General features: G+C 46.6%; 1 protein-coding gene across 1 annotated transcript in view; it reads left to right on the top strand.

Moving 5' to 3' along the window:
* The window catches only part of suclg2 (succinate-CoA ligase GDP-forming subunit beta), a 111,384-nt gene extending 106,602 nt beyond the window's left edge, over positions 1 to 4,782 (top strand). Inside the window, exon 11 of the mRNA XM_030092287.1 lies at positions 3,959 to 4,782. Coding sequence (XP_029948147.1) covers positions 3,959 to 4,071 — 113 coding nt within the window. The 3' untranslated portion in view covers positions 4,072 to 4,782. The remainder of the gene's footprint in view (positions 1 to 3,958) is intronic.
* The last annotated feature ends 7,452 nt before the right edge of the window (positions 4,783 to 12,234 follow it).

Here is a 12,234-nt window from a genome sequence, read left to right as displayed (position 1 = left end):
TCTCTGACGTGGGTCCAGAACTCTCAGTGGAGAAGGAACAGATGAGAAGGTCTTGAGCCACGTTTCCTCGAGCTTCCTCCTCCTGCTGCTGCTGCTGCTGCTGCTGTTTGTTGGTTAAATTCCAGACGGACAGACTAAGAGCCGAAGCTGTCAGAGTGAGTCGGACATGCTCAGAAACAGCTTCAGTCTCTGTTTAACCGGCGTCTAGACGAGCGTGAGGAACGTGAGAACTTTGATTAATGACCGGTTTGCACTTCAAAGCGGGAGAAGGATGTGTGCGGTTGAGGATGAGCTCAGTCTGCGTTCAAATGAGGTGCATTTGATGTTTGACACCCGTCGGAGCGGGGCTCATCCAATTTGTGCTGTGAAGGGAGAACCCGGTGTTTAGTGCTGATTATGTTGAAGATTAACCGTTAAAGTCCCAGAGAGTGACGGCATTCGCATTCGCTGATGAATGAGCCCCTGATTTCAGACAGGAGCCATTCCTGCCTCTGTTTTCTCTGTTTTCTTGTCTCCTGCTTTTAAACTGCGCTTGTTTCATGATGCTGTGGTGCTTAAGTAAACCAGAGCCTCAGCACCCAACCCCAGCATGCTGCGCGTAGAAGACGGGTAAATGAGTGAATGTAAGGGGGTTTCCCCATCTAAAAAGCCTCGAGGAGCTTCGGGGAAGTGCAGTGTTTGTTGAGCGCTGCTCACAGTATTAGGAGGAGTCAATCAACGCTTGTTATTCAGCCAGTTGGCTCCACACTGGCAGAATTAGAAAGTGCCCCTCCGAGACGTTTCCTATACGTGACCCAAGTTCCTTCTCCTCCACAACCGATGCACACTGACACACACACACGCACACGGAGATAACGCATCGCTTTCCCAGCTTCTCTTCTCTTATCTTCACCTTATGAAAAAACACTTTCTTTCTCCTGGTCTTGACTCTCTGTTACAGTGAGCCGCTGCAATTATGGCTCTTATCTGCGCGTCTGAGGCCGCGGCGTCGGATGTCGAGACGAGATGGGAAGACCTGAGCGGGTCACAGATTTAGGATCCGCGGCATCAACAGAAATCCTGCGGCACGAGACCGTGGCACGGCCTCAAACCTTATTATCCCACTGAAATACCGTGGCCTGTAATTGACTCGCAGATTAAAGCGACATTTTCACAAAAGGCACAAGTAAGCTGGCTAATTGGAGCAGGGATCCAGCAGAAATGCGTTGTGAAGAGGGCAATACATCACATGGCGGAATACTGAGCAGCAGCTCAGCCTTTCTGTTGTTCTTTCCTTTTTTTTTTTTTTGTTTTCTTGGCTTGTTTAGAGGCAGTGTGTCGATCCGTCGTTTGGATTCCGAGCTGCGACAAAGTGTGATTGGTTGGACTCACACGCTTCAGTCCAACAAGTGTGTTTTTAGATGTGGAAATTTCTCAGAGCGCACCAATCAACACATCATTTGTTCTCATTAATATCCCTTTCAAACTCCACCGTCACCGTCTTTTCATCCAGGTTTACAGTTTACTGTGTAGATTTATAGAATCCCTCTGTGTGCTCGCTGCATAGGACGTATGTCCCAATCCAGACCGTGAGAAGGTCTCTGGCAGCACCTAGTGGCTGCAGGTGAACACACACACACACTCATATATTTAGCATACTCCTCACACAACCCCACACACACACACACATACACACACCTTATGCTGCTCCATCCAGCTGGGTTCAGCTCTTACCTCCGCTGCTGCTGTGAGCTATCAGTGCTCCCTACTGCTCACAATGGAACTGCAGTCAGCGCTCTCTCTCTCTCTCTCTCTCACACACACACACACACACACACACACACACACACACACACACACACACACACACTGAAGTAGAGCCGGAGAAACGCATGTGTGTCTTCATTCTCACTCCCGCAGATGTGTGATTCCCCTCTCACACATTACATGGAAAAAACACAGATGCAGCATCATCTAAACAATGCCGCACGCCGCTCCAACCCTCATGAATATTTATGGCTCGGAGGACAGAAAAAGAAGAAGAAAAAAAAAACCCAGCAGAAAGTGTGTATTGTTAATATATATTTTATCCATGGGCATATTTATCTCTGCAGAATAGCGTCCTGCATGATGTATCTGCTGCCGGGCTGTACGTCCGCCTCTCCTCTCCTCCCGTGAGTTTTATCTGCCGTTGTCTCGGTTTGCTGCGCAGCGGCTTTCGTTTTTAATCACCCGACAGATCAGACTGCCAGCGGCGCGGCACGGATCCATCCATCGCTCCCGCCGCAGGTCAGGGGTCAGCCTGTTGAACGCGAGGCACACTGTAACTCTCTCACTCCCCTCATGTCCTCTGCTGTTGGGCGAGAGAATAACTGGAGACACCCTATCCCCTGTTTACGTGTCAGCTGGAGGTCTCTTCCTGCTCTTATTCTAATTAATTACAACGCGGCATCGATCGTCTGCAGAAATGTGTTTGGAATGACTTATTATACGGCTGGACACCGGGAGATGAAATATTAGGCGTTAAGTGGCGCTGGTAATAGAATTCCTCGCGAAAGGTCTATTGATCAGGGTGGCCGGGCCTCCGGAGAATTCACATATCACGCGGTCTTAATTACACGCCAGCCGGGGAGAGCTAAGGTCAACCTGTAAGCGTCTGAGCATGCACGCACCGGCGAGACCGCGACACCTCCGCTCCCTTCACTCCGGGGCTCCGAGCAGCGCAGCTCGGCGTGCCTTCAGTAAATCACACCGCAGATGGTCAGTTAGCGCTTAACAACGGGCTTCGGTGCTTTTTACAGGCCTAGAGAAGGATTTTTTTCTTTATTGTACTTGTTATTCTTGTTTCACTTCTTCTTTTTCTTCGTGTTCTACCACTCCTTATTTTCTCAGTCTCCACTTTCCCCTCCTCCCTCATCTTACGCTTGTCCTCATCTTGAGAAGAGATACATATGTTTGTCCCACTGTGGGGAAAATCTGCATTGTTACAGCATCAAATGGACTGTAATAGTAAGAGTAGTTAAAAAACAGTAAATAAGTGTGTCAGACTAAAATAGTGAAAATGTTTTCTTCTTACAGTCAGTGTTAATAATCCAGCTTCATCCTTCTCCCTTTTTTCACCTTTGTTGTTGATTCCCTTCTTTTACGTCCCTTTTTTTGAAATAATCATAACAAATTATCATCATCTTTTTATTTTTATTCTTGTGTTTTCATCCTTTTCTCATTTGTAGACCGTTGTGTTTCTTTACTGTCTGTTTCAATCGGATGAGTTCTTAACAGTAACAGCATGACCTTTCTCCTATGAGTTTGTGTTGATCCACCAGGGGGAGACTCAGGTGTTGCAGCCACATTAGGACTGGAATATAATCTGTATTAAAAACAAAAAACGCTAGTGGCACATTTCCTTAAAGAAAATGAATCTTGGTGAAAACCCACCGATCTGACGGATTTCATGAATCGCCTCCGTCCTGTCTGGCCCCATTCATGTGTGAAATCAGTAAATGCCACATAAACAGCTGGCTTCTGTAGTTGCAGCAGCGAGGGGCCGATTCTGCTCCATTTGACCTTTTGCTCGGATGCCCTCTCTCGCTCCCCCCTCCCTCGGCATCCTTCCGTCCGCCGCCGTGCGGCACGCTGTGTGTTGTGACAGGCCTGTCAGGCTGCTGTGTGGAGCCGGAGCTTCAGTCTCTCTCTCTCTCGCTTGCTCTCGCTCGCCCCTCGGGGGTGTCACCCGGCACCTGCCACCTCTGACCTCCCCCGCAAATTGCCCTTTGGCCCACCCTCCTTGATCAGAGTTGTTTGTGGAACGAGCCGCCGTTGACCCATATCTCCACCCATCTGTCTGCGCGGCGTGATTCCTCCAGAGAACCTCCTCGCCTCTCGCACGGCGCCGCTGCAGATGGCAAATCAAGTTCAAACCTGTTGAGCCGTTCGTAGCTTCACCATTTTGTTTTTTTCTTTTTATTCTGTGTGTGTTTAGGGACCAACGTGCACGAGGCGAAGAGGATCCTGAGCGAGAGCGGCCTGCCCATCACCGCCGCGGACAACCTGGACGACGCCGCCAAGAAGGCGGTGGCCGCCATCAAGAAGTAGAAACGCTGCTGCCATCCCAGCGAGCTCACTAACATCTACTGCCGTCAGCCTTTCGACACACACAGACCTCCTCAAACCTCCGAGCTCGGCTCTCTCCAGCCTTTAACTTACGCAGCTCTTGCTTTGCCTGATAAAGTGAATCCATATCTGCGTGTCCGAGGAGGTCCAGCACCTCTCCGCAGCACAAATTAGCTGCTCTTAATTCCCCTAATCCCTTTTTTTTTTTCTCCCCCGCTATTAAATTTTGATATAATTGGGTAGGAATCGCACACTACGGTGTGTTCTGATTTTACATAACACTGATTCTGTTATTGAACTTCATAAAGGACTCGTGACCTCTCCCTCTCGTTTTGCATTCCACTTTCAGCCTTTCCTCTTTGCATATTGTGACATTTTTATAGAATATGAGCCACCAATCGTTTAGAAATACAAGAAGACTTTAAGTCTGCCTCTGTGAAACCGTTGGACGGAAGCAGCTGATGTCGGATGCGTTTTCGTCCTCGTTCAAGCTGAGCGCAGAAGCCTCCCGCCAGTATGAACACAGCCGCTCTGTGACGCCCTCCTGCCTCCTGCTCTAATCTGCGCCCGATGAATGAGGGCTGGAGGGTTTTTGTAGATGATCGTCCTCAGTGGCAATACTTTGTTACAAAAGGTGAATCAAGAAGAGCTTTTTCTTTTCTTTTTTTTTTTTTTCTAATAATCATGAATGTAGAACAACCCATGTAAAATGAAAACTGTATATAATTTGAGAGATTAAAATCAAATGTTTTCAACATTCCTGTGTTTTCATTCTTCTTTCGGAGGGAAGAGAGGAAGTAATAAAGACATGGAAATTAGAAACTCCTCAGATTCTACTGGCTCCTCTCTGGTGCAGAATTAATGTCATGTCAGCGAGTTAAGTCGACCCTCAGCAGTTTGTACATCCAGGCCCTCTGAGACCTAAAACTTCCGACTGCCTGAGCAGGAGGAGACGGTCCAGTCGGAGAACTATTGCAGTCGACACTTTTCTAAGTGCTTCCAGGGAGCTTTGTGTTAAATAAGAAAGTAAGGTGACATTAGTTAGATCAGGGGTGTGAAACGTAAGGACCGGGGGCCGAATCTGGCCCGCAAAAGGCTACAGTCTGGCCCGACAAACCCCCAAGCAAATTGTGAAAATTGGCATTATTAAATATTTAAGATTGGACTGTTGGTGATTCCTGAAGTGAAATGTGTTTGACTGCTCTGGTGTAGATCAAAAACCCGAAGAGTTCACACAATGACAATACTCAAAGCTTTTCCACTTCCTGCCAATAGGTGGAGGTGTTGTGACCTGTCCACAGTCATTTCTTCCAGAGAATAAATCAAACCCAGAACGAGCTCACAAAACAATCCTTAATTCAAAAATATTACCTACAGAGGGAAATCAAACGACTAATTCCACGTCTGTTTTTTTTTTTCCTTCGAATGAATTTACTCGGACAATATCCACATCCACAACTTTTTATTTCCCTTTTTCTCCAGGAATTTTTCAGCTCTGGTTTTAGAAATAAATTTCAATAGGGTGAAGATTTTGTGGAACACGGTCTTGATGTCTCGCTCTCTGTGGCTTGTAATCTTTTTTAATTCAACTTAATTCAAGTGTTTTCTCCACACTGTGACTGAAGGACTCCAGAAAACAGCAAAAAATAAAAATCTACGCTTTCCTTTACTCATCTTCAGAAATCTTGTTTTGTTACGTAATAATCTCTTTGTGCCAGTGTAGAGTGTTCTTTAGTGTCTGTAATTGTATTTTTCTCTCTTTTTTTTTAATAATGTCTTATTCAGCCAGTTGATATTCTACTAAATTGCTGCCGCCTACTTTAGCAGTTAAGATGCACAAAGTAATTTAAAAAAGACGATGTCACGTTACGAAGAGTTTTGTTTCTTTCTCAGGTTTAAAAGTCCAGTCAATTCCCAGTTACGAAATGCTTTTCTACGCTTAAGTTCTCGTTTAAACGACAGCGTTTTCAAGTGAACGCGGAAAACTTCCATTGAGTTATGTGAGTCTGTTTACATGGCAGCCTCTGGAAACGCAACTTTTTGAAAATGGTCCTGTGGAAATGACTCCCAGCCCGTCTCCTGAGGCCTGATAGTGTTGAGCCTGTAAAGTCTGTCCACACGATGTCCTGCACTTGCTATTAATGTTCATGGCCTATTCTTCTCTGCCCTGTGCGTGTGTGTGGTTTCATTACAAAAACAGCCAACAGCTCCCACTAGTGGCCCAACATGAAAACTACATTGTTTTGCATTTCTACATGGAACGTCATGTAAACTGACGCTTATAAATGTAACTTACTGAAAACTCTTCATTGAGAGGACAGCATGATTTCTCCTGACTTCCTGTGACAATCTCATCTCGAGTTTTATTGATTTAGATCATTTTAGGTTGCAAGTAAACCAAGTTAGATGTTTTTTTTTGTTTTTTTTTTGTGTTTTTGTTTGTTTTTTTATCAAATGCACGAATTTCGCAAAACATCGCAACGGAGACTGTTATTTGTGGAAACTTAAAGATTTGTCAACATCTGATTTCTGTCTGCGTGCACACACACACACACACACACACTTTCTCAAATCACCCACCTTCACTCTTCTAATGAAACTCCAGTGTGTGTGTGTGTGTGTGTGTGTGTGTATGGGTATTTCTGTCCTTGTGGGGACCAAATGTCCCCACAAGGATAGGAAAACCTGGCACGACCTACCTCGTGGGGACATTTTTTGGGTCCCCATGGGGGGAAACAGTGTTTTCTTGGCCATGTTGTTGTTACTGAAAAAATTAGAAGTGCAAAAACATTTCTTTAGGGCTACGCTTTGTTTTGGTGTGGGTTAGAGTTAGGGTAAGGGTCAGGGTTAGGGGCTAGACATGAATGGGAGTCAATGGAAGGTCCCCACAAGGATAGAAATACAAGACTGTGTGTGTGTGTGTGTGTGTGTGTGTGTGTGTGTGTGTGTGTGTGTGTGTGTGTGTGTGTGTGTGTGTGTGTGTGTGTGTGTGTGTGTGTGTGTGTGTGTGTGTGTGTGTGTGTGGGGTCCCACGAGGCACTCTGGGGGAGTGATCGTCCTTCATGGGCCCCGTTCGAGCGCCGCACAGAGACAGAGGGTTGACTGAGACCTCTTCCTGTCAGACACACTGACTGTGTGATGGATTATCTGTCAGGCAATCTGAGAGGACGCCCAGACTCACAGGATCGACTGCCACCTCCATGAAAGACACACACACACACACACACACACACACACCTTTTTTTCCTCCTCTTCCTGTTTTCGCCACAGAGGAACTCACAGAGTCTCAAACTGGAACTCGAGTCTCCCGCCTGTTCTTTATTTATTATTTGGACTGGACAAAGTCAAGAGGACTCCTCCACAAAGGACCCCGCCTGAATTCGCCAATCTCTGTTTTCCGCCCAGTGAGAAGTGACATGCTTCGTATTAGCGGGGAAGTTTTTGGCCACTTACTAAATTGTGCTCTCACTGTGTTGATTTTTATCCTCCCTATCAGCCGGAGCCATCTGAAGGCACAAACTCTGCGCGCGCCGCACCGAGCCAGCCGTAAAAATGGGCTGAAGGGTTCAATAATTGCCTTATTTCATGCTCTTCCCTCCGTGTGTCAGAAATATCCCTGCTGATGGATTGGACGGAGGAATTTAAGGCTTGTTAAGGCGAGCTACTCGGGCCCTGATATTGTTTAATTCAGTGTCAAGCTGGAGGTCGCTACCGAATGTGCACACTGATTTACTGGGCAAAATTAGTGCCGCTTCTTCATATAAATATAGATGAGGAGGGAGAGAAGCTTTGGAGGTCAGCCTGAAGACGTGTGACGTGGCGCCCGCTGCTTTTAACCAGGCTAATGCCGTTAGAAATGACCCCCTCGGACCGGCCTGCTCTTTTAATTGAGCTGAATTATTATGCGGCGGGAGTTTTAGTCCTCACTCCTTTTGTTTGTCTCCATAATTGTCCATTTTGGCTTCCTCAAAATACGGCGGGTTTCTCTCTTTTTTTTTTTCCTTCTGCGCTTCCTGGATTGATGTCAGAACGGTAATTGCCACTTTATAGAGCTGCTTTCGGTGTTTAAGCGTGTTGGGAGAGGCGACGCCGGTGGGAAGCATCCTCTCAGACAAACAGGGTCAAGGCCGTCTCTAAGGAGCTATTGGATATTTATTGAGTAATTTGGAAGCAACAACTATGAACATATTAGTTCATAAAAAAGCAATAGCGGTATGAATTGCCTCCAGCTATTGTGCTTCATCTTTCTGGAGGGGGGGGGGGGCAAGAGGTTGCTCGATATTTACAATTTTCTGCATCTGTCCGCCGCATGAAAGGAGCGTGAACCTCTTTGTGTGTATTGATGTGCGCAGCCTTGAAAGCGGCGTTTGCATGCGCTGTCAGAGGATATACAGACGGAAAAACAGAGTTTTCTCCTCCTCACCTCTCCACGGCTATTGTTGTCTCGCCACCACCCGAGATCATAAAAAAAAAAAAAAAAAAAAAAAAAAAAAAGAGGCCGTTGACAGGTTTTATAGGTGGAAAAGCAACACATTGAGGAAGGGAGTAAAAACGTCAAAAGTGAAGGAGGAGCCCCGGCTGTTTGTTGCCGGTCCTCCGATTCGGCCTTGGCTCACAGATGAGCAGAAAAATCCATTTCCCTCTCTCCAAACTGTTGTCAGTGTGTCTGTAATTGAAGGACTTGGAATCGATTTAAATTACCTTAGCTGTCTGGAGAAATTGAGCGAAGGGGAGACAGATTTAAAAAAGTTGCAATAAGCAACACGCCTCCTGAATCTTCCTTTCTTATTTTTTTTTCTTTCTTCCTTGACAATCTCTTGTTTTCAGCACCGTCTCCCAGCTGCGACTGATCGATACAGCCGGAGCGTCTCTTTTAGCTTCCAGTGCGAAGTTTGAGGACGTTTCCTGTGCAATCAGAGAGTTTTCTGTCATTCCTGCTGTCAAGCCCTAATTCCTTCCCCGGGTTCATGTCTCCGCTGGCCGACGGCGTTTGGAGGAAGTGTTCTGACTCCGTTCTGCATTTTTTGCGAGCTGCTAGTCACTGAGGGTCCTCCAGTAAAGATACACATGTAAAATCCACAGTATGGATTTAATCATTAAAAAAATACTTGTAATGCTAAGAAGGCCCGCCAATTCCAGCATATTGAACTCTATTTCATATTTTCACACAAGTTTTGGATAATGGTGAATTTATATTATTGACATTAAAATATGATGAATTCTCAATGACTAAAGAAAAAATACACATACTTGTGGGGAGAACATGCAAACTCCGCACAGAAAAGGCCCAGCCTGTGTGTGAACCCGCTGTGAGCTGAACTTCGAAAAACTCAAAGAAAAAGCCTGGATCTGGTGTGTTTACGCTGTCTGGAGCGGTTCTCTGACTGTCCTCGCAGTCAGGGTTACGAATAAGTCAAATTAATAAGACGTGACGTGTGGCTCAGCGATCCAACCAGCTTCCTGCAGCTCTTCTTTTGGGACTCCGAGCTGTTCTTAGACCTTCTGAGAGATGGAATCTCTCCAGCCGGTCCGGGGCTGATCTGGGGGTCTCCTCCCAGTGGGACATGCCTGGAGACGTGATGGGAGGTGACCAATGGGGGCGGGGCTTGTTAATCTGCTGTCTGAACCAGCTGGACTGGCTGCTCCCAACTTTATCACATACTGTTATTCTGCAGGTTACCCTGTCCTAAAGTGCCTTTTTTCCCATTATTTTTTGGGTGTATTTTCCTTCAGGATGCAGGATGATATCGGCACTATGTCGATATCTGCTGATAAACACGAAAAAATAAAACATTGGCGAAAAACGCTGATCATCTTGTGGCGATTTTTCTTTACTTGTGGCAGAGCCGGCGCGATCACGCCATGAGCACGAATGTTCCGTGCTACGTCAGAGCTCAGCTCCCCGCGCCTCATTTGCATACAATTATTCTTCTTTATGCAAATGAGCCGAAAGCAGCTCTGGGGCAACACAACACACCCAGCATGCACTGCAGTGTGTTTCACATAGACAATGAATGAGATGTGAGAAATTGGTGCATCCTTTGGACAATAGTTCGAGGTCAACATCAGCGAGGTGGCATCTTGCTGCTACACCATCTTTAAAATCGGCATCAGGAATATTCTGTTTTATAAACACCGGATATCAGCACACATCCAGCATCATGCATCCCTGATTCTTCCTGTTTTCCTGCTTTCTTTCCACCTGTCCGCAATGTTTCCAGCCACAATGCGGCATCGGGACGGCAGAAATCTACTGGTGGAGTGACACTAGTTAAAAGCTCATCTGGTTTGGCTCGCCCCCCCCCCCCCGGGAACCGACGCCCTCTAATTAAAACAGTGGCGGAGGCAACAGAATGCTGCTTCAAATTGCTTGATAATTAGGCTCCAAGTTCCCCTGCAGGACCGCTCGGCAGGTGTTCAGCTGCCACACACACACACACACACACACACACACACACACACACACACACACGCACGCACACTCGCAACGCCACGCTCTGAGGCCGTCTGCTGGGTAAAGAGAAAGGTGAGCCTCGGTTCTGAGAGGCCGGCAGGTCGGACTGCGAGAGCAGCGATCCAACCGCTGGCTTTTCACACTCCGCTCAACTTCTCCTCAAATGGACAGGTGTGTGTGTGTGTGTGTGTGTGTGTGTGTGTGTGTGTGTGTGTGTGTGTGTGTGTGTGTGTGTGTGTGTGTGTGTGTGTGTGTGTGTGTGTGCGCGCGCTTGCATAATGCATATATGTGTAACATGTATATTTGCAGTACACACAAACATATTTGGTATGTGTGTATAATGCATAAGTGCATGACATGAATATTTGTGTGTGTATGAGACATAATTTGTGTGTGTGTGTGTGTGTGTGTGTGTGTGTGTGTGTGTGCGCGCGCGCGCCCTGTGTGTGCTGTGCCTCGGGGTGAAGGTGACTTTGACAGTTAATAGCGATAACGTTGGCTTTTCTGCTGCCTTCCTTCTTTTCTTCCTCTGTCGTCTCACACTGAGGCTGAATATATGAAACCAGTGTGTGTATGTGTGTGTGTGTGTGTGTGTCGGAGGCCTGGTTTGTGTGCAGCGTGGGGGAAAAGTGGCCTGTCACCTGTGATTTTGGCTACAGCGTAAAGCCGGCCGGTAATGGCGAGATGAAGGCTGCTGAAGTCTCCTCGCTGCCCGGGCTGGAAACACACTCGGTAAACAGGATGATGAAGTTTAGCATGCTGCTGGAGGAGGCGGCGGCGGCTCGGGGTAATCACACCAGGTGTGTTTGTGTTTATTTTTACTTGTCTGCCCTGGATGTGTGTCAAAATCCACATGAGCACCGAATCAGAGTGTGTGTGTGTGTGTGTGTTTATTCTCTGAGGGGAGACGTGATGAGCTGTTTGTGGAGCGAAATGTGCTTGAAGGTTTGTTTGTATTCAAAGTGAATTTGCTTCTCCTGAAAAGGTAAACTGACGCCGGCGCCTCGTACCTGGGCCCGCAGTGTTTACATCATGTAGCAGCCATTTGCATGCGTCGGATGACTAATTGGAAACTTTGTCTTACCTTTGTTTGCCTGCTGCGGTTTTTTGCTGAGCACACACTCGATCCGGTGCGCGTCTGCAGTGGAGCGCGCATTTATTAGAGGCACTTTCCAGCGCCGCTCCTAAACAGCCTCGCTGGAGCAGTTTGGGATTAAAAGCTTGGCTCATAAGCACGTTAATGTTGGTCAGGATGGTTTTCACTGGCGTTGCTCAGCCTTGATTCACTGCAGAAGTCAGCTTCCCTTTATAATTACTTTTTCCTGTTTTGTGTGTGTGTGTGTGTGTAATTCAGGCTTCATAAGAAGGAAAACCTGCTTCGAGTTTATGAGAGCTGGATGAAGAAGCAAGTAAATCTGGATTTCTTTTCAGAATTACATGATGTTTACATGTATGTCATCGCTGGAGGATGAGGGTTTTTTTAATATCTGGTTGTGTAGGAACCAATAAAGTAATCAATAGATCATCTACAACCATGAATGAGACACAGCTGTGTAATTTGATCAGTCAGTGAATGGATAGGATGACTCTACCACCCATTACACCTATTGTTGATGAACAAACTGCACTAGACCTGCAGAAAAAGCAATCAAGTTTCCAAGAAGTACTGTTTTATTAATGCCATATTAAAT

This window comes from Salarias fasciatus, chromosome 5 (genome assembly GCF_902148845.1).
Source record: "Salarias fasciatus chromosome 5, fSalaFa1.1, whole genome shotgun sequence".
NCBI lineage: Eukaryota > Metazoa > Chordata > Actinopteri > Blenniiformes > Blenniidae > Salarias > Salarias fasciatus.
This window is presented reverse-complemented; position numbering and strand designations above follow the sequence as displayed.